Source organism: Triturus cristatus, chromosome 10 (genome assembly GCF_964204655.1).
Source record: "Triturus cristatus chromosome 10, aTriCri1.1, whole genome shotgun sequence".
Classification (NCBI taxonomy): domain Eukaryota; kingdom Metazoa; phylum Chordata; class Amphibia; order Caudata; family Salamandridae; genus Triturus; species Triturus cristatus.
Window position 1 is genome coordinate 313,166,396 of NC_140593.1, and position 23,312 is coordinate 313,189,707.

The 23,312-nt window shown below is 41.5% G+C and overlaps 1 protein-coding gene across 3 annotated transcripts in view; it reads right to left on the reverse strand.

The window, feature by feature from the left end:
* Positions 1 to 23,312, reverse strand: part of GTPBP10 (GTP binding protein 10) — a 148,481-nt gene that overhangs the window by 53,951 nt on the left and 71,218 nt on the right. For all 3 annotated transcript variants that reach the window (XM_085631345.1, XM_085631344.1, XM_085631343.1), the window contains one exon: positions 9,897 to 9,970. In XM_085631345.1, coding sequence (XP_085487471.1) covers positions 9,897 to 9,970 — 74 coding nt within the window. The remainder of the gene's footprint in view (positions 1 to 9,896; positions 9,971 to 23,312) is intronic.

Here is a 23,312-nt window from a genome sequence, read left to right on the forward strand (position 1 = left end):
ATCGCCAAGCTCATGCAAACTACCACCGCAGGCACTGTGTCTTGGTACAGACAGATGTGACAACAAGACATGGCACACAGCCTGTCTGTCATACCTGCCAACACTGCATGCTGTATAATTAAGTCATTGCCTAATGCAGGCCTTCCTGCCCTCAGGCAGGGTGCACTATACTTCATGTGAGGGCATAACTGCTTGAGCGAATATGCCATGGTGCTGGTCAGCTCCCTTTCTACCAGCATTAGTGATCAGGGAAAACATTTTAAAGCATGTGCTGGACACTGATGAAAGGGAATACCCCAGGCTGATGGCTTCACTGAAAATAGAGATGTTTTGTATCCAACATCTCACATTAATAAACCTGCACTGATGCCAGTGTCAGATTTAGTAATACATTCACACAGAGGGCACCTTAGGGGTGTTCCCTGAAAATCTACCATCTACTGGTGTGCTGATTTACTGGTTTTCACCGGCCTGACACAGGAGACGTGTTTCTAACCCCCCAAGCCTTTGCTCTCGGGGCTATAAACTAAGCCTGCTCGGGAAGAGGGCTTGTTGCACCCCCTCCCACAAGATGACCTTCAGATTACCATTCCAAGTCAGGGAAGCTTCAAAGGGCCTACTGCCTTTGTTATGCAAATCTGGTTTCTCTCACAGGAGAAGAAGCCAACCTCCTTTGTCCAGAGCCATTTGGAACCTGGACAGGCGGAAAAATTAGCATGTCCGACAGGCGTGTCCACCTGCATTCTAGAACCACCCCTAAGGTGGGCTACTCGAAGTGGAGGCGACTTTTCAAAGTTAGCCATCTTGGTGATGGCAAAATCAGCAATTCTGGGACTAGGTTATGACCACCTCCCCAGGAAGTGGTCATATAGGGGGTATAGTGACCCACAAGGGTAGGTAGCCCATTGGCTACTATCGCACACCCCGCTATTGTTCCTAAATTCAACATTTAGGGGAGCCTATGGCACCAGAGAATCGGATCCGGACGACCAAAAGAAGGGGCGCCGCAGAGCCGAGAAAGCAAGAACTGGGAGGAGTACAAGCACAAAGACACAGGAACTCCCGAGGAACAGCAGAGATGTTCCCCTGCATCTTACAAGTACCAAAGACTGAGCTGTGAGGCTCTGGAACCGCCAAACCCTGGTGCTGGACTGTGACATTGCCGCCAAGAACCACTTCAACTGGGCCCCCCAACCCAAGTCGAATGGGCCAACGGTGTCAGAGTGGTCCCCTGTCATGCAGAGACATAGTCCGCCTTAGTTTCACCCCTTGTGGACGCCGCCTGCAGCCTCTGCATGCAGATTCCCTCAACTGCAAGTGCTCCCGGACGAGAACCCAGCTACCACAAAGTCCCTCTGCACCAACTTCCCCGGCCCGAGGAGAAGAGGACCACTGGTGTCCCCTAGTACTGCAAGACTTGAACCCTCTTGTTGATTCCATCTGACTGTCTCCCAGTCCAAACCTGATACAAGATCAACGGGGGTTACCCATATTACCCTCCTGTACCTGGACAAAGAAACTACACAATGTGTAAAAAGTTGGTATGGAGGAAAAAATATCTATCAACGTACTAGATCATAGGGAACATCAAATGACCCTATAAATAGTACAATGTCCCATTCCAATTTTTAAAACAACTCAAAAAATACACATACCACAAAGACATCCTTTGAAAAAAAATCAATAATTATTTTTCAGAAAGGGAATTAAAAACAGTTACACATATAGACATCTGCATAACAAAAATATATAGACAAACAAACCAATTTTTTGTTGCCTATACCCACATATTTTACAATAAATCAGCGTTTGCGCGCTCGATATAGGCGCTACACTGTGAGGTAATCCTATTTGCACATGAGGTTTCTACACCTCTACAAACATTTTACTGAATGTGCCTCGAAACAGAATTATAAATCTTGTTTTCAAGTGGATTCCTTCCATCAAAACTGTTGACGCGTTTCAGCCCCCATTCCTTCCGGGCTTCATCAGGACATGGGTAAAGGAACCAACGTGGCTTTAAAAAGTTCAGGCTCCTGTGCGTGCTCCTGGCAAGCGGTACCCTGCTGTGGGGAGTAATATCGCTGCCGTACAACGTGGTTCAGTCACCTGCAAAAGGTGGTAAATACTCTCGGCTATGACACTATAAAATATGGCGTCCAACCCTGGCGTGCACTCGCTCCCTCTGTGGTGGTTTCCCTGAGTCTGCCATATACGGATAGCCTCTCCAGTGTTCCAAAGATGTTTGAGCTCCAACGCGCTCCCAGTCCAACACTGCAGTATCTGTTCACAAAAAACGAACACCTTTGACTTACACTGGGCAACTGACGATCTTTGGCACCCCTGCATCCGGCCACCCTCGTGCCACTGAAGGTGATCTGTTGATGCTGCTTTGGACCTTGTCCCATATTCACCTCAAGTCCTGAGGATGGTCTCGTAAGTTACTACAAAGAACTTGAATGTCCGATTTGTTGTTCCTCCCTGAGGATAACATTCAAGCTTACGAAAAAAAACTTGACTGTTTAAATGCAAAAGTAGTTCACGTGAAAAAAATACTTACCTGCTCCTATTGATTCTGGTGCCTAAAGATATATAAAGATAGCTGTTATTTTCATAAATTTGTGCGGATCCTTCTTATTGAGTTGTTTGCAGCATTTATTGACTATTGTGTGTATTTGCAAAGGTCTTGCACTCCTCTCTCATAAGCCTCAGGCTCCATGACCACATTACCTCCTAAAAGAGTGTTTGGGATTACTAGAGCAAGCCATATCCACTCGTAAGGAAAAACACGGACTCTTTGCACAGCATATCTCGTTTTGATATACTACATAAAGAGCCGGCTTCCTACAATCTATATACCTCAACAAAAAAAGACGGCTGGCATTTACTGTTTGGAGAGCTAGACTGGCAGAGGAAGCATCTGCTTTCTAAATGCCTCATTGCGTTTTGGCTCTGTCAGGTGGATTTGTGGCGAAGGAATTGGGTTCATCCTACTGGTGGAAGTTTGAATCAAATTTTTAAGTGTAGGCTGCTGCGTCATGAAATCAATGTCACCTGGTGCCGGAATGTGACATATGGAGACCTACTATTTCAGGAGTGGACAAGTATATGACTTAAATCATTAGGTATATCGTCTTACAAAACTATTGCCATCAGGTTGCCACTACCACAATATCTTGAAGTTACATAGAACCCTGGTGGGTTTAATTAATTTTAAAAGCTAATACAGTGTTTTAGTGTGGTATCCCTATTGAAAGAGATTCAGGGAAAAATTATGCCTCTGTAACTTTATGGAAGCAAGGTGATGGTAAAAGAAGGATATTGTAGCTAGTCTAGCCTGGAAACAAGATCCTGGAGTCAGGCTTTTCCTTCCCCAAAGTGGCAATAATTCAAGCAGTTTGGCTTGATTTAGAGGTCTTCTCCTGGGATTTGTAAGTGGTCAGAAGATCCATTGACTTTGTAGAAAGGACTGGAGAACGATTGTGAGGAAAAAGTATCAAGTTTCGGCCTATCCTGCCCCTTGGCCAATCTAAATGAAGCTTCACTGTCGACAAATGATAACCAGTAGCCTCTTAAATGTGGTGACTTTAGGACCCTATTATCAGTTGCTCAAACTCTGTGCAACGAACTGAGCGTGCAGACAAGTGGAAATCAGAGTAAAACTACCTTCTAGATGACACGTTACTTTATTGCGTTCACAAGATGGCAGGTATAAAAAGTAATTGTAGGGCATTAAATCTACCCTGCTAAGAGGAACCCATGTTTCAGGACACAGAAAAATGTCCAATTGTGGGTCTGAGGGCTTTCTTCAGGATTGGAACTGCCCCTGTATGGACTGCCTCTATCAACTAAGCACTCGGTAAGTGGTGCCAGAGGTCAATCAAACAGAAACAAATTGTGAAGTCCATTAGTTAGAATAGTGTAGGAAAATATACATCTACACAACCAGTGCAACTGTCAGAATAATAAATAATAAATATAATCCATATTTGTAAAGCACAAACATATCACACCTTAAGGTTTCAAGGTGCTTGGGGCTGTCAGGGAGATTAAGTGAGCTACTGCCCAGAGCCACATGATGCTGAGCTGCCACCAGCACCGGGGATCAAACCGTGAGCACACACGATTTGGAGTCAACCGCTCTGGCCACTGTGCCACACCTCTCCCACTAGAATCCTATCCTAGTAGATATATTTCCATCTCAGGGAGGCACTGCAGGTTGTAGATAATCAAAGTTTCTTCAGACCTGACCTGTGCACCTACTTGGCCTCGCAAATCCCAAAGTTCTCCTCTTTATTCAGCAGAGCACCCTAGGTTGGAAGGAGTCAGCTTATGCGAGGAGGGGTTTCCTATGATGAAGCATGTGAGCAACTTGTGATGGAGGAAATTTCAGCCATCTTCAAACATTTTTTAAAACATTACCATATTGTATAGTTAAATAAATGGTTCCTTAAAACCAAAAAAGTTAATAGATGCAACTTCTAACAAGCATTGCAAATCCAATAGGTCTCACTTTTGAGACCCATTTGGTTTTGCCAATTGTTCTAGCCATTTCGTAACACATAATTTAAGCTGTGCACCATGACTTTAAAAAAATAAATAAAAAAAAGCACATTTGTGGTCCGGTGTGTAGTGTGGTGCGTGCAACAAGCATGTGTAGAAAATAAGGCAAGTGTTCTTTTTGTATGTTTGCTGATTTGAGATGGTATGATAAATATAAACAATGGGTGGGAGGGAAGCCACACGGAGAGGGGAAACTAGGGGGGCAACATAGAGCACACACTGGCAACCTCTCTCACAGGCAGCGGCAGTCGGTATGGGACCACTTTGCACGTCTGTCACCACTGGAGTAACAGGCAACATGCCGTTTTCACATATAGCACAGTGTTGACCTGAGCTGTGGCCCCTAAGAGCAACAAAATGGCTGAACCAGAGTCCTTTGCAGAGGAGAACCCATGGATACAGTGCATCTGAGAGTAGGACATGTGCAGTCCCTAATTAAAGTTGCACAGAGCTCACTTTTTCACATAAATACTCCATGGACATACTATGTAAGCAGATATACAATTAAGCTCTCTGCATAGCAATCTGTCACCATGTTTATCTGCACTGCATATGCAGTGGTCTCACCCTGAGTGGTGCAGAGTCCCTTTAAGAATTAGACAGTATAATGTACACAGCAACCACCACTGGTCGCTGTGCATGTTACATGTAGTGCTGTGTGTAGAAGACATCTTTCTGGTTCTAATAAGCGGTTTAGTATCGTGCTGTCAGGAATGCAAATTCAATCTCTAATCACAAAAGGCTACAGAAAAAGGCTGCCTTTCACTGGTTTCCTTCTACACATTCTTCTGAAGAAATTGAGCAACCGCTGCCTTTCGGAAACCCAACATGGCCGCCAGGGATTTTCGATGGGTCAGCTGCGCACTACAACTGAACCTGTTGCCTGAGAGCATCATCTCAGCTTTGCGCCTGAATTTACCTCAGAGAAGTCTAGAATTTTCTAAAAACTCCTCCCCTTATCTTCGCCTTCAAAAAAGGCTGGTGTGCACATCCGAGGAGTCGTTTTTTTCCTTTTCAACAATAGATTTTGTCATGGTCTTCAAGAGCTGCGAATATCCCGCTTGTGAAGAGAAAGAAATTCCAGAGTCAAAGAACGGTTATTTATGACAAGTATCTGTCATCTCCAGAGCAGTATCTGCCAGCTGACAAGTAAGAGGTTGAATAGTGTTGAAAGATCGCGAAGCACAAGTAAGGAGAATTTTCCCAGAGTTCAAATGTATATTTATTTTTAAATAATCTTAAAACAAAAGGGAGCTGAACTCTCTCGTGTTCCTCCCTCAACAATATAGAGAAAAAGACTTATATAATTACTTTGAAACCTTAACTCTCAAGAAAGAATTGACTATTACTTCTCAACTACCAATAGGAGGGGCTAGTCTTTGAAGCTTCAATAGGTATTGTGAATAGTGATTTCAGGAAAATTTACATATCAACTGTAATTGCATGTATTAGAATTGTGAGTAAGACAGTGTGAGAACCGTCGTGTATTCTTGTTAATTACTCTGATTTTTAGGTATTATGTATGAATAATCTTCCTGTTGGCAAAAGAAAGAACTCACACAGCCTGACAAGAGTGGAGTATCGAAGATACTACCAGAAACTTCAAGGCAGTCTCTTCTCTTTCCTCCCAAATCCCCCTTCCCCCTGGTGAATATATTTCAATTAGAGTTCTATTAAGATTGAGAGCATTCACTTGGGGGTGCTGGGAAAAGTTCTTCTGCTCCTGTGGAATCATTGGCACCAGGTTAGTGTTCTGACATGTGCTGGCAGTTAACACATATCCTTGGCTATCCTGCTACTTTTTTGTACATTATGTGACTGTGTGTCGGCTATTATAAATATCTCTTGCTGAATGTTCCACGCAAACCACAGTAGAGGCCACACTTGCACACTGCCTTTTGTATACACCATATACCAGCACATGCAGTTTGTTATGCGCTGTATAATTTAAACCCAATAGCCTCACTGTTTAACTGTTTTCTCAATATATATACTAGATTCGATTACGGTGGCCCTGTGCTGCATGAGATGTGCACAGAGCCTCCTAGTTACACTGTATACTGCTGCTGCTATATGGTGTGTGTTTGTCACACACTTATTACCATATTCCTTCTCAAACTGCACAGATTTTGATGTGTACACTACATGCAATACTCGGACTTTGTGATGCACTCTCTGTACACACGTCTGGCAATCATCTATTTCTCGTTGTATGGTGCGTGTACTTCCTCGTCTTAATGATGCACACGCTCCAGTGCTCACACTTTCCAGAACATAGCATATTGTTTATTAAACATCTGACATCTCCATTGAATTTGATTTCAATAACTTCTGAAAATAGTGGTTTAATTATTTTTCTACCTTGCCCATTTCTGAGATACAGTATTAGTATTTTAATCTGAACTCTGGCTTTCTACATATGACAGCTAGGACTGTCAATGTGAAAACAGCTATTAGGGCCATGGCACTATTAATTTTCTACATGTCCCACTTTGAAATACCATGCACCCTACCTTATGGGCTACAATGCTAACATAGCAGTGACTTAACATTTTAAAAGGGAGGTTTCTGCTTGTCAAAAAGGCTTATTTTCACAGGTGGCACCGCAGCACTAATGCTACATAGGGTAGGCCTGAAGCCATGGTTGCTTTGCCACTGTAGAGAATGGCATAACAGTTGCCACAGTCCACCAGTGACCCTTAACTTTTAGGCCTTGGGGACTCTTTGTACACAATATACTAGGGGTTGCTAGGCAAATTGAATATACCAATTTGGAATGGCCCAATTCAACCATATTTAAAGGGGGAGCACAGACACTTTGCTACTGGTTAGCAGAGTAATGTGCACAGAGTTCTAAAACCAACAGACGAAAATAGCATCCAACAAAAGAGAAAAATCTAGGGTGACCATGCAGAAAAGGCAAATAACCTACAAAAGCCATCTTGGAATGATACCTCTTTCTCCTGACCTGTGTAATTTAAAAGAAACCTGGCTGAATACAGCATTTCTATCATGCATCCCTTTAGCTATCCCAAAGCAGTGTCAGCTGTTTAAGTTGGATAGAGACTCCAGACCTGGAAGAGGTGTAGCAATTACTTTTAAAGACATAGTAGAAATAGTTGTAACCTTGTTAGCTGAATGGGTGGAAATATATATTTTTGTATATTTTTAGAATCAGGCTCTCTGCCACTGATTTTTGGAAGGGTGCACTAAATTATCATCCCCTTGGAGCTATGAAAAATTTTAATCATCTCTTAGTGGCGCGTATCACTGCTCGCATTCTAGCATCAAATAATTTCTTATTGTTGGGATATTTTAATTTTCATAGTGAAAATGTTCTAAACAATGAAGTGGCCTTTTTTGGCTGACATGGAAATGTTAGGTCTTAAACAGGTTTTGGTGGGACCTACTCATTCGGCCAGTCACATCCTAGATTTAATTTTTACTAATTCCCATGAGCTTAGTTGTGAACCCCCTCTGCCACCCCTCTGGACAGACAACTATTTGATACATTTTCAAATCCCCAAAACAACTGAGTTGGTAAAGTCATAAAGAATGCCCAGTCAAGCTACAAGACAGTGAAAATCTGTCACTCTGATCTCCTTAGCCAAGACTCACCTTCCAGCTGAGTTTCCCAGTAATGGAAATATGGAGACCGCTCAGGAAAATTTCCACGACTCCTTTACCCAGGTATAAGATCAAATCGCCCCACTCAGAAAAAAAATCCTGCCACCCCCAGCAGAAACAGAAACCCTGGTTTTCGGCAGACCTAAAACTGTCGAAATCCAAGTGCAAAAGGTTGGAAAGGTGTTGGTGAAGGACCAAAGTTCCAGAAATAAAGAAGAACTTAAATTGCTGTTGAAGAGCTATCACAATGCTATCAAAATGGCTTAAAGACATTTTATTACAAATAAGATCGATCAGGCAGGCAATTCCTCAAAAACTCTCTTCAAAACACTTAATGATTTTATTAAGGCTCATTCTTGCACACGTGTGATACTGGCTTCACGAGAACTATGCGACTCATTAGCCAATTTCTTTGAAGAGAAAATAAACAATATATATGTGAATTTCTCTCCAACACGGAGCCAATCGGACAATCTTTCTGATTTTATTCTGCTTTCTCCCTCGGCAATTTTTCATCTGGAAAGTTTTGTTCCTTGTACTTTGGAGCAGAGGCTGCTAGAGACTGCCAAATCAGAAAATCCACTGGGTCTGGGCACTCCCAGTATTATGGCAAGTCTGTCGAACACAATTGCTACAGCCATTATTTCCCTTTTTAATCTCTCTATGTACTCAGCCTCGGTCCTTATCTGGAAAAAGTGACCAAGAGTCTCCATCTTTAAAAAAGCCTAACGCTGACCCTAATAATCTCTCTAATTACCATCCTATCTCGCTGCTCCCTTTCCTCAGCAAACATTTGGAGAGAATCATATATAAGCAGCTGTACACATTCCTGAAAGAACGCAGGCTCCTTGATCAATCTCCGTCAGGTTTCAGAACATTTCACTGTACAGAGAATGCGCTTGTCTCTGTGAATGATACCATAAGATCTTCCTTAGATGTGGGGACCCCAATGATGCTTGTGCTTTTGCACCTAACTGCGGCCTTCGATACAATCTATCATGATATTTGAATTTGCAGGCTTCATGATATTGGGGCCCACGGCAAAGCTCTCCAATGCGTCACTGATTTTTTTTTTGAAAGACCGCACTCAAACCATCTCTCTTGCTCATGTGTTGGTCGCACACTGCATGAGCCACTGCTGACCGTGCAAATGTGTCAATTATTTGCTTTCACCTGTCAGACCCAGTACTCTCTTTGTGGACAGATTTCTATGCACTGGACCCACAGAGCTAGGCATGGTGATGGGACTCCCTTTCTTGCATTAACCTTAACTTTTCAGAATGTATCATTCTCGACTGTGCCTTGAGTGGTATGGGAATGTTTTATTTGCGTACATCTGAGAGTTGCTTATCATCATGATCAGCTGCTGCGATGCATAATCTGTTCGACAGAGCAGTCACAAAATGTACTCAATGGGACAAGTGCTTTAGCCATTGTGTGGGCCACTTGTATGTTGCTGCCTAGATGTTAGTGCTGTTCCAGAAAGGAAAGTCATGCAGCTGCTTTCTAATGAGTAGGCTGCCAATTCAATTCGCATCCATAGGTTGGAAGGCGCGAAGAGTGCAGGGCTCAATAGTGTTACAAGGCACTTGGAAGAAATAGAACGAGATCTCTCTCATAATGTGATAAATTCAAATTATTTCGTTTTCATTTAACATGCAACAGACATAAGTGTAAAGATACTGTATGAAGGTGCATACACTTACATGCATAATTCGCAACTTGAGGTTTAGCGTGGGATACGCTGCATAGTAAAGAAGATTTTCCTGCGTTTGGAAATCTAAAACACAAAAAAGAACCTCGGTCAACATTTTGCATTGCACAATTACCACTCAGTAACATACATTAAAGTGAAGCCCTTGGTTATCATTATGAGTGGCCACATCAATTTCCAGTATGTGCGGTAACTCGTGCAGAGTACCTGCAATTCCCCTTCCCACCCTGAAGTAAATTCCAGCAGGTCAAACTTTTAAAAATACATAGGGCAGCAACCTGAATATTTATTCATACATTTACAAGGCAATACTGCCACACTGGTAGGCCAGGCAAATCCATTTAGTTTATTTATTTATTTATCCTACCCAAAGCTCATCAGAACTATATTGCATGCCATAGTTACATACACTTTACTTCTTACATTGATAACCAAGCAGTGGGGATAGGCTTGCTACTGTATTCTACGTTAAGAACATAAGTGAGCACCCTACGACGTAGAAAGAAATGTTATATACTTGTAATCCTAGTTCTGCATCGTAGCTATTCACATTTAAGTCATAAGCAACCCTCGCTCCTTCCCTAGTCATCAATGTAATTCATCTTATTGTCCCACTCCAAAAAAAAATGAAGCTGTGAGGTACACTGCCAGTACAGTGCATGCTGGGCAAGGGTAGCTGTTGGTTTCCTTAAAGCCACAGTGTATGCTGAATGCAATGCACGCTTTTCCCTGACTGGCACGGTTCCCTTCATTTGTAGGTCAAGTCTTAGCAGCACATGCGCTGCTGCGAGGCATGCAGTAGTGGGGGGATGGTTTTGAAGCCCCGCCCACTCTCCACTCATATTTTAATTGGCTTGTGTCATTGTCCTTCGTAAACGCTGGCTTCTGAGTCGTTAGTAAGTTGGTGAGTACTATTTTCTTTAATGCATTTCCCCTATTCCACCCATGACATTGCAGCACGCTTTGACTACTGTATTGATTTAAATTACTAAGTGGTCCGCTTTAACTAAAGCGGCCGCGCTTATTCAATTATTTTATTTACGGCAGGGTCCACTTTCAGTTTAGCGGCCAAGCTTATTTAATTCTTTATTTTACAGGCAGCCGCTTTCACATTAGTGGCTGCGCTTTTTTATTTTATTAATTAATATCGCGGAGCGATTTCACTTCAGCGGCTGCGCTGCAGAACGTTTCTAAATTAATTATTTTGGTTTTGCTTTGTGTGAAAGCGCACCATATGCGCTTTCACTTTAATATTGTCCATGCCCCGTTGTTTAGACGCTGCTCACTGTAACCTGAATAAGGTGCGCAGCGTCAACAGAAAGGGGCACAGCCAACAAACATTAAAGTGCTCTCGCATTTGCAAGAGTTTCAGCTATTGGCATTAAAAATAACAATGCCTTTTGCATAGGTGTTGGGTTTAAAACACATAAATAAATGGCCATGTCATTTACAATGCCAATCGCTTAAACACTTTGCAAAAGCGAAACCTATTACATTGAAAATGCTGGTTTTTCTTTGCAGTTGGAGCATTGTCGCAGTGTAATTATATAGCACACTTTTACATCTAGATGTTGTAATATGGTTTGTGTTCGAATTGGAATATTGAAGTTTTGTCTGCAGAAAAAATGCAGTAAAAAAAAGACCTGTCACTAACTTATGGAGGCTTCACCGAACTACGAGAAAGAGGTTTTGTTTCCAGAATCCACGCAGGGTGGACAATTCTAGGTTTAAGATTATCAGTGAAAACACTGCAATGCAGTACTGCACTTTTCAAGTTAAGTCTCAGTTCAGTTCAGAGTTGGGTGTCAAACAAAACATACAATGTGTCTGGCATTCTGTTTTTTCATATCAAGCTCGGTAACACACGAAAATCCGAAAATCCAAACAATGGATTCCAAAGGGAAGTTTAGCGCCTTCCACTCCCCCTGCGTTAATCTCCACATCAAGGTCATACTCCTCAGTGTAAGGAAAGACAGATAGATGGTGGTAGTGTGTCCTGATGAAGCTCTGGGGGTCACTGAATGAAAGTTCACTTGAAAAGTGAAGAAACACGCTTGGATCAACCGATCTAGGATCTTCCATCAGTGAAACAGCTGAGGAGTAATGAAGTAAGAGGTATGCAATGGTTTAAAACGACAGCAAGGGCATTCATTAGTTAAGAGGGCAAATATATATTTATTAACCAATAAAACTCTAAGTTTGTCACTAAACAAACAGATAGGCGTGGCAGAATTTGTTTTTGGGCCCAAGGAGTTTGAGTCTGCAAATGTTACACTGAGAAAATATGGATATCAATTTAATTAAAATTATGGTTTGTCCCTTAGTGTGAAAGGACAGTTGTCGGAGTTCATATAGATGTTTGCAGAATGCTAACACAGCCACTCAGCGGATTTAACCTGGACGTCTGTGAGTCTCCAACTTGAAGCCCTGTCCAAAACATTACCGCAGTGATCGGACTTCCAATTTAAGCACGGGGACTTTAGTTACGAGAAGGAAAAAAACTTTGAATATATATTGATACATTTATTGTGCTTTGAATCAGTTGCTTATGTTATGCCTATGATTCTCTTGGAGATTTCCTGACTGAACAGAGTAGGTTCATAAATTGCACCAGGTCCGCGTGATTTGTTGCAAAATTGCTCCAGTATTTCTCAATGTTGCATGAAATGCAGGCATGCGAACATATTCACGGTTTGAGATTCAAATGTTTTGGACATTGTAGTGCAAATTCGGGGCTTAGAAAGCATGCTCGCTCGTTTTCTAACAAGCATTTGTTTAAATGATGCAATTAATAAAAAGGCACACTTAAATGTTACTTTTTTTCTGAGACTCATGTTAACAGGCCAAAAAAGACATTTCCATTCTCCGATGCTTTTTCTCCCGTGGGTCCGGTGCTCTCCATGCCACTGGAATCAAGCTATCCTGGCTGAAGAGGGGTGAAACCCCCGAAACCGGTCCCAGGATGCTTGTTTCCAGTCCAGGGAGGACCTGGCTTGGCAGTTCCGGCTGGACTGTTCCCATGAGGCACAGGGTCAAGACTGATTTGCATATGGCTGGGATCAAACTGGAATGGCATGGTGAGCAAAAAAAACTATCGATTTAGGCCCAGATCTCTGTACTGGGGCAAATGTATGACATTGTTCTGCATTCTGTCCATCAACTGTTGTTTTTGCATTTGTCACCCCGAGTGGGACAGGTAGGCCCAGACGTGGGTCCCGTGCTCTCCATGCCACTGGAATCAAGCCATCCTGGCTGAAGAGGGGTGAAACCCTGAAACCGGTCCTAGGATGCTTGCTTACAGTCCAGGGAGGACGTGGCTTGGAAGTTCAGGCTGGACTGTTCCCATGAGGCAAAGGGTCAAGACTGATTTGCATATGGCTGGGTTCAAACTGGAATGTTAACCCACAAAATAGGAGAGACGAGGGACAACAATGTCTCTGACTCCCTCAATCAGACTTAATCACACTCAACAGAGACAAAGGATAACAGAAAAAAGCAAATCTTGCAATCAAGGATGCAGAAAGTGGGAAAATCAATAGATTTTATAATACTGCCCTCACACACCCGAGAGTGTCATGCTTCATCATTGGGCCGCATCATACACCAAGGTGCAGACCAACACCTTTGGTGGAGCGCAATTTTTTTAGAGAGTGAATGATGAAAAAAGTGGTGGTGAGGGTAAAGTATAAAAGGCAGAAAAGGTAGAATAAACACAATTTTGTGCTATTCAAAAAGAAAGACAACAGATAGTCTCTCAAAATCAAGGGACCAAGGAAAGCAGAAAGAAATTAAAACTGTCTAGGGGTTGACTTTGGTACTTTATTCGTGTCAACCTCTGGCAGGGTTAAAATGAAACGTATGGGGTCTCTAGGGCAGGTAACGACCCTATAATCCCCCTGCTAAAACCAACATGTTTCTGCCAGCTACTCGTGTGCCCAGAAGGGTCACTCTGGCATTCGTCAGGGTGTTGGTCCCTATGTAGTACCCCTTGTCAAGTACTTATTACCTTGGGTGTTTAGGACAATATGCCCATCTCGCTCTTTTAGGAAATTCCAAGAGGAGGAACATATCTAGGAGGAAGAGGAAAACAATGGATAGTCATTCCCTCTAAACTTCATATTAAAAATGAAACATCATGCTATGTCCCACGCATCCATCATATGCGAACCATGTTATCACACTACAGCCCATTAACCAGCGCACCCAGTGATACAATGTGGAAAACACTTGCACACAGACACCCCCACACCCAACTGTTTGGTGGGTATACCGAGTCATTCTTTTGTCTATGTGTCCTGTTCTTGATCAGGACCCCACTCAAACGATATTGCTAAAACCATGCTTTGTATAATACTACAAACTGTGTGATCCCTCAATTGTTCGATCTCTCTCACCCCTTCTGTGTGTCCATCTCTACATAAAACGTAGACATACTCACAAGGGTTTACGAAAATTTTTCTAAACCCGGGGCTGCGGGGGCGGGTACTCTTGTAGTCACACTCTGCATAAAACAGACTTAGTCAGTGTCTCCAACCAAAAGACACACTTATACACCACAGAGACTCTTATTTCGGAATCGCCTCTTTAAAAAAGACGAGATCAACTGCGTAATTCAGGTGCCTGCCATGTCCTACTTTGTTCCGGGCGGTGGTCGAAGGCATGTAAAACCAACTCGCCAGTAATCAAAGTGTTTGCGGTTTATTCAACCCCACCCTTGTGAGTATGTCTACGTTTTATGTAGAGATGGACACACAGAAGGGGTGAGAGAGATCGAACAATTGAGGGATCACACAGTTTGTAGTATTATACAAAGCATGGTTTTAGCAATATCGTTTGAGTGGGGTCCTGATCAAGAACAGGACACATAGACAAAAGAATGACTCGGTATACCCACCAAACAGTTGGGTGTGGGGGTGTCTGTGTGCAAGTGTTTTCCACATTGTATCACTGGGTGCGCTGGTTAATGGGCTGTAGTGTGATAACATGGTTCGCATATGATGGATGCGTGGGACATAGCATGATGTTTCATTTTTAATATGAAGTTTAGAGGGAATGACTATCCATTGTTTTCCTCTTCCTCCTAGATATGTTCCTCCTCTTGGAATTTCCTAAAAGAGCGAGATGGGCATATTGTCCTAAACACCCAAGGTAATAAGTACTTGACAAGGGGTACTACATAGGGACCAACACCCTGACGAATGCCAGAGTGACCCTTCTGGGCACACGAGTAGCTGGCAGAAACATGTTGGTTTTAGCAGGGGGATTATAGGGTCGTTACCTGCCCTAGAGACCCCATACGTTTCATTTTAACCCTGCCAGAGGTTGACACGAATAAAGTACCAAAGTCAACCCCTAGACAGTTTTAATTTCTTTCTGCTTTCCTTGGTCCCTTGATTTTGAGAGACTGTTGTCTTTCTTTTTGAATAGCACAAAATTGTGTTTATTCTACCTTTTCTGTCTTTTATACTTTACCCTCACCACCACTTTTTTCATCATTCACTCTCTAAAAAAATTGCGCTCCACCAAAGGTGTTGGTCTGCACCTTGGTGTATGATGCGGCCCAATGATGAAGCATGACACTCTCGGGTGTGTGAGGGCAGTATTATAAAATCTATTGATTTTCCCACTTTCTGCATCCTTGATTGCAAGATTTGCTTTTTTCTGTTATCCTTTGTCTCTGTTCAAACTGGAATGGCCTGGTGAGCAAAAAAACTATGGATTTAGGCCCAGATCTCTGTACTGGAGTGAATGTATGACATTGTTCTGCATTCTGTCCATCAACAGTTGTTTTTTTCAATTTTCTCAAGCACGGGAGCTAAAATAGAGCTGCAAGGAAAAAAGGCACTTGCAAGTTCAATCTTGTAGGAAGATTTAGTGTCAATACACTTGATGTCTACTATATTTTGAAAAAGATCCAGATCTAACTCATCTCAAACTCCTCAACCACCATTACACAATGGCAATATATTCACTGAAAACCTCTTCGTGAAACTACATGGGGCTGTGTTTGGGCACAGATACTGGCGAGCCTGAATGTCGATATCTATTATGAATCCATAAACAATAATGGATCTACCCATTCATTAAGCCATTACTGTACGTAACCTGAACCACAGAGATTTGTAAATTATGATTTACATCACTCTCATCTATATGGAATTGTATGAGAAGTGCATGCGATCACCTAATTTCCGGAAGCCATATGGACACTACTCAAAGTAGTTTCTTCTCCATCATTACTAGCTAGTTGCAATTTTGTTAAGGCTGTGACATGACTTTACGGACCTTCATACGATTATTGATCCGAGGGCCAACTGACGTTAATTTCCCAGTTTTAGCGTTTCCTATTGCTGATGCAACAACCTACCTTTGTTAAATTATCTGATCAATTACTACCCTACCAACATTTATGGTTGTATGTCTAGCAATGTAACCCAAGGTACAACCACGTTTTCTCAAAACACAATACGCCAACTTTCAAGGAGGAAAAATCCACTCATATGTTCACTCCGGATAATTAACATGCTACAATAGTTTCCCCTTCCAAACAGAAAATAAATTAATGCATGGGGGATTTCCAAACTTTAGTGCATTAAATGTTTTAAAAGTGGGAATATACCAAAACCCTTTTACTGAAAAAAATGTTTCGCACTGGAGGAGCAGCAGGGCAGCAGCCTCCTAATTCTGACATATAAGCTGTTCCTGTACCAAACATACTACTAGTTTTTATGTGAGACTGTATTCAAACATTTTAAATTAAGATTAAATCTTACAAACTCATAGGACCAAAAGCAAGTTGATCGGTTAGTAATAAGGAGGCTTTCAAGATGAAGATCTGTGCACACTAATGCCAAAATTAATTTATTATATAGTAAAACTAGTGCACATGGTCTTTCTCAGTCAGTATTAATTTGGTCATATATAGCATGGCATACTTAAGCCCCTGAAGAATATTCTTAGTTTCAGCAAAAGCCTTAATGGCACTGTAGTATACCTTTGAGACTAGGTGCTAGAGCTAACTTTGTTCTCGAGAATGCCTTTCCCTCACAAAAGGTTTTTGCAGTTCAATATTGTAGCAATTGTAGGTAGGAGAAGTACGCAAAATGCTGATAAGTGGCATAGTGAACTCTAAGCCAGTTCCGCTGAGAATTGTGAAAAGATATGACGCCGTATCTTCCCTAGGAAAGCTTCTAGCACATCTGCAGCTGCGGCATTTGGAAGGCCAAAAATAGAAAGAGTAGTCCTACTGCCTAGGGTCACAAACCAAATCAGCTGGGAATCTACCTGTAAAGACTTTGCTGGTACAGGCATAAAGGTACAATATATGAGGATGAAGGGGGAAAAGAGAAGATTGTACCGATGTAGAGTAAAAGGAGAATTGTTTGTGTAGTTGGTCAGCACTACTAATAGCTGTAACTCAGCTGGGTGCTGATTTGCTTCATCACGTCAAATTGGTCTCAGGTGAATTAAAACATTTCCACATGATACAGGAGGGCAACTGGTGGTTGTGGCCATCTTCACTGGGGCCCCTTTAGTAGAATATTTAACAGAAAACCCTGACAATGTAGAAAGAGATTGCCCGACTTCAATCCTTCAGTGCCGAATTTCACGTCACATTTTCAGGAAACGTGAGAGTGATGCATTTGATTGCGAAAAATCTAAATAGGAAATCATTTATATAGTCAGTGGTGATCTTGCAAGCTCAGCGTGACTGGCCCTCGAGAATCACAGTTGAAAACTTGAGCCAAGGGTTATAAAATGCCAAAATATAAAACAGTTTAAACCATGTAAAATACACTGATCAATTTCTAAAATCTGATTGTGAAGGTTGACTCTTACATGGAACTGCTTCTGAATATTTTGAATTATGCCTAGTGTGAGAGGTTATCAACCCTTGTTTGATCGTCCTCTTGTATACACTTTTGTTTAATTGCACAGACTACTTCTGCATGCATTTCAACTAACACCTTTTATTACCCATAGCGAAATACTTATTCACGCGGACGTGATCTAAAAGGTAAGACCTATACGTCAACCTGTCAATGGAAACCTACAAGTTGGCACACCAGAAGAAGCGTGAAGAATTCATCAGGAAGGTTTAATGGGTCGACGGTTAAATAAAATATGCTACATACAACATGATAAAAGACATTGGATTTGTTTCTTTTAAGATGTTGTTTTAAACCAACTGCAAGTCCTCGCACAATCATACGTACTTTAGCAGCAAAATAAATAAGCACTTTTTCATCAGAATAGGAAACGTATCTGTTTTGATCTTTGCAATGAGTCGATTTTGGCATTTCTGTACCTACATAAGATTTCCAAACTGAAGCAAAAGCACCGATAGAAAGAACAGATCAAAGCTCTGGTAACATTTGGAGTGGCTCAATGCTATTACCAACAACTGAGCTTCATGGCATCAATAAATACAACAAAAGAAACAACTTTGTGACCAGACAAAGAACAAAAGGCCTAAAGCTCGAGTACTTGATAAAATAAAATAAAAAAGACACAGCAAGGCACATTAAGTAAAATCTAATTTCAATTTAAAGGTTTTACAAATGGTAAGCCTCGGATGCGTTACCTTTAAGACAGGAATACATTATGTGCACGGTCATGAGTTTGCATTTAAGGTTCAATAAATGATTTCATAAGCAGCTGTGCTACAGTACATGAATGGATATTTCCCATCCAATAATAGTACCCCTTTTCAATCAGAGCAAGTTACTCGCTGATGTATACACGTTACAGTTTTCCAAGGATGATTTTGCAACGACTAAGGTAAATTCACACTGCTTTCAGAACAACCCAAAATTTTGAGGAAAATTCATTTTAAATAAAATACATATTTTTATGTCCTGACCCAAACACTTAGGTACTTATCATGCAGTCTATTTAAACATCGGAGTAGGTTACATACATCTTTCACAAAGGAACGTAGTTGCTTGTACAAGTACTGGAGCATACATGCCAACACACCAAATACAAGTGGTGGACTCACGATTTCAGTAGCCAAAAACAAAATCATTTTTAGCTTTCAAAACACCTCTACTTCAAATTAAGTCTTTAGGGAAAAACAAATGTCCTAATATTATTTTTCAAAATCACCCTGTCCTTCCAAATGTTGTCATGCATGCATGAGGTTTAAAGCGTCAAAGAACATGAGTCAATTTTATTTGATCAAATCAGGATTATTCCCAAAGGATTCAGTCAATATACAAATCTCTGAATGCAACAGCACAAAGAAGAGGCTGTTGCAGAAAGTGGGCTTGAAACCAGATTTCATTTCCAAACAAACGTCTGTTTTGAAAATGGACTGAAAATTGGTTCTTAGGGCAAATAATTATTAGCACTCTTAAGTATGATGCTGTGACAGACAACTAATCAAAACGTTGCTTCTGTGGGTTTTTATTTCTGCTACAGGCCTGCTCAGGGATGATTGTGAGAGGTGAAGGCTACTTAACAAGACTTATGTCACCTAATTTTACTCCACACATGTCAATCAATTCAACTTTATTCGGCTAGTTTACAGCCATAAAAGTGCATAAATATATAAAACATTATGATATAGCATAAAAAGGAGATAAAATGCATAATTCCAGATAATACATAAAATCCACAATCCAACATAATACATTTTTTATATATCTGCAGCTAGTAAAATCTGGTACATAATACTCTTCCTCAAATTAATTGCCTTCAAAATAAAAGTACCAGCCTTAAAACGTACAGGAGGGTCATTCAAAAGTAGCAAAACTGCAAGGCCACATCATCGTAGAAAACCAAAGGAGTAAGGGTTTAACCAAGAGGAAGTCTTCTAAATATGGTAATCCAAGCTCTTGGTGAGCAATAAAATTGGATCAGAGGAGGGGAGACAGAGTAAACTTTTAATAAAACAGTTTTGCTCAAGTTGCAACGGTTTGCTAGGGGAATAGCCCCAAAGGTAGGCCCCATAAGTAGCGGTCACCATCCCCCTGGACTTGTATATCTTTACCATTTCTTGGATTGGCCGGCTCCCCAACTTGGATGAGAACTTAAAGATTCCATTTGTGTTTCTAACCATTTTAATTTTAGCATTGATAACCTGTTGGGCCCAACAACCATTGCTTGTAAAAAGGACTCCCAAAAAATTAAAAGAACATTCCCCAACAATGGCCATATTGTCAATAAAAAAAGGTCTGCAATTGTTTGGTTGATGCCCACAGATCATTGCGACCGTTTTGGTTTTATTAATCTTCATACTCTTATCAGCCATGAACTCAGCAAAGGCATTCGTCAATTTCTGAAGGCCAACCGGGGTCCTGGATATCAACACAGAATCATCAGCATATAATAACACTGGTATGGGACGTCCGGCGACACTGGGGGCATCAGGTTGTATGGCATGTAGGGAGGAGTCAACCCTATTAATAAAAAGAGAAAATAACAGCAGGCCAGAACACATGCTTGCTGAATGCCCTGTTCCACGTTAAAAATGGACGAGCATTTTCCCTGCAGTCCATAGCGCACTTTACTTGATAACTTCAAGTAGAGACGTGCAAGGAAATTAACAATAGCTGCAGTAGCACTGAGAGAAATCTTTGTTGACCATAATAGGGAATGATTGACTAAGTCAAATGCACTTCTTAGAACCAGAAAACAACGATATAGGGTCCCTGTTTTGGCCAGAGTATACTTCCCCATCAGCAGGTCTAGGTTTACTCATCGCTCAATCGCCCCTAAACCCTTCCTAAAACAGAATTCGCCACGGCCCATTCCTCAAGCCTCATCAGTAAAATTCTGCTCATCACTTTCACTGATGAATCTAGTAATGATATAGGGCGGTACTTTTTTGGGTTAGATCTATCACCCTTTTTAAAAATTAGCAGCACTATTGAGGTACCCTATGACGATGGGATCATACAAGTATCAGCAGCATTGAACACCCTGGCAAGGATGGGTCCCCAGAGATCTATGACAGTTTTAAAAACATCTACAGGAACCCCATCAGCGCCTGGAGCCCTACCCCCAGCACTTACATGCAGTGCTGAGATATCAAATGGGGGAGATTCTGATTATAAATCATTGAATGAGCCTTCACTCCACCCTCCTTATGCCTACAATGGAAGGTGCTGGAAAAAGGCTCCACCGATGCTTCGCAAGAAATAAATGAGGTGAACTCGGGTGTGTTGTAATGTTTTCAGAAATGAGGTGTTTACCGTATCCCAAAATAGTTTGCTATCATTTAATTCCACTGCTAAAAACAACTTAGTCCATGCCTCTTCCTGGAGAGTCTTTTTCCTTAGGGCAATTGCCTGTTTGTAATCAGTGCGAAGAGATTTGATTAGAACATTGTCCCAAGTGGAACTATGTAGGGCTACCTTCAGGTGCTGAGCTGCCAAGGTGCATGAAAGGTCAAAACATCCCTTGTTTTTGGAATGAAAGGGATGCACTTTACGAACAAAAGTGCATTATATATATATATATATATATATATATATATATATATATATATATATATATATATATATATATATATATATATATATATATATATATATATATATATATATATATATATATATCATTGAGGGGACTATTTCTTCACTTAGACAAAAATTAAATTCCAGAGAGTTGCTAATGAAAAATATTTTGGGTTAGACGGCACCGATTAACTCCTGCCCAGCCCGTAAGACCTTGTTGAAGCGATATTACTAGCTTCAGACAAGAATGGATTTTTCATGCCCCAAAATAAGAAAGGTATCATAACTGGATAATGGTCACTAATAGAAGCCCGACCACACTAGCGGGTCCACATTTGTGGCTTACTGAGGCAGACACCATTACATGGTCAATAATCATAGCTGCGTTTCTTCCCCTGAAAGTAGGCATTAAATCTCCTTTCTCTTTCCTTTTACAAGCCAATAACTGCAGGTCATATTTGGCAATAAGTAATTTTAAAGCATTCCCATTGTCGGTATGACGGAAGTGCGTGAAATCGGCTCCATCTTGATCGCCGAATCCACACACAGATGACGCTATGGAAGGGCAAACCTGGAGGTTAAAAATCGCCTGCTCAAAGAATCACATAATTAGAATTAATAGAGCGGTGGAATGTTTCCAGTCCAGCATCAAGAGCACAGACCACCTTACTACATGTTGTGTCAAACACGTTATTGTAAAAATGTATCATGACCAAATCTCTCCCTTCCTTAATTAAAAGCCATATCACTTGGGAATGAGGTCCAACCAATAGGCTCTTCTTTACAATTACAGGAAGCCTATTGGAAATTAGAATCTGTAGACCTCCTTTGGCCTGCCCAGCGCAGGAGGGTACTGGGTCTAGGAAATGTCAGGAAACCCCCTCAACATGTCAGGTTCACACTCCATGTTTCCTGTATACAAAGGATATCTAAGGCAGATGATTCAAACTGATAGCTACCTTCCATGCCCTTATTGGTGTCCCTAATAGCTAGGGTAATAGACGACAAGCACCTATTGCTAAGATTATCAATACATTTAGTATTAACAGCACTATCAATACTATCAGTAGGCCGATGGATAACACTAGTGTTAGTGTCTTCTCAGCCAACCCAGAAATAGGTTCATACACTTCACTATCAGTACAATAGGGTCTTCCAGGCAAATTTATTTTGAAAGCATCTATTTAAGCATTAGTCACCTTACCTACCACTGGAAATACCCGGCTTGACTTCACGGTAGAGTTACTTTCCATGAGTCAATCGTTATCATGGAGAGAGCTCAACACCTGGAACCTATTGACGTAATCAAAGGGGAAAACAAACATACATCTAGACTATTTCCTTGAGGGCTATAACTCACTATGTGTGTTCTATCAGAAGAACGCAAGTGGCGATAGAAAAAAAACCAGTAGTTATAAAGCCTTAGTTCTAGCGAACGGGGAGGGAAAGGATGATTTGGCCAAGATATCTCTGGCATGGTTAGTATGATGAAAATGATTAAAGATACAGTCCCCTTTAAGACTTTTCCTCAGTGGTCCACCTACCCCACCCTCCTAACTAACCGAATTTGATGCTCACGCTCCGTAGGAAATTTGAGGTTTCTGTTCAGCCAATAAAGAACTTTGTTCTAGAGGGTTTCTATGGATTCTCGTTCTCGGTTTGGAAGGGGTACGTTAAACAAAACTGCCACATATGGGCAACATGCAGGTAGCAAGTTAATTATTGTCGAATCACAAGGGAACAATTGGGCACTGAGTGCCGCAGAACTTACCCCTAAATTTGGCAGGTTCGACGGGTTCAACTGCTGTCGGATTAAGTGGGGAGGGTAGATCCCATACTGACAGACTATGGCTCCAGGCTGCACAAATGGGGGGTCAGGAATAGGAGGAACAATATCAAATGTAACACCTGATGCACACCCAGTTCCAGGGCCACCCACAGCAGAC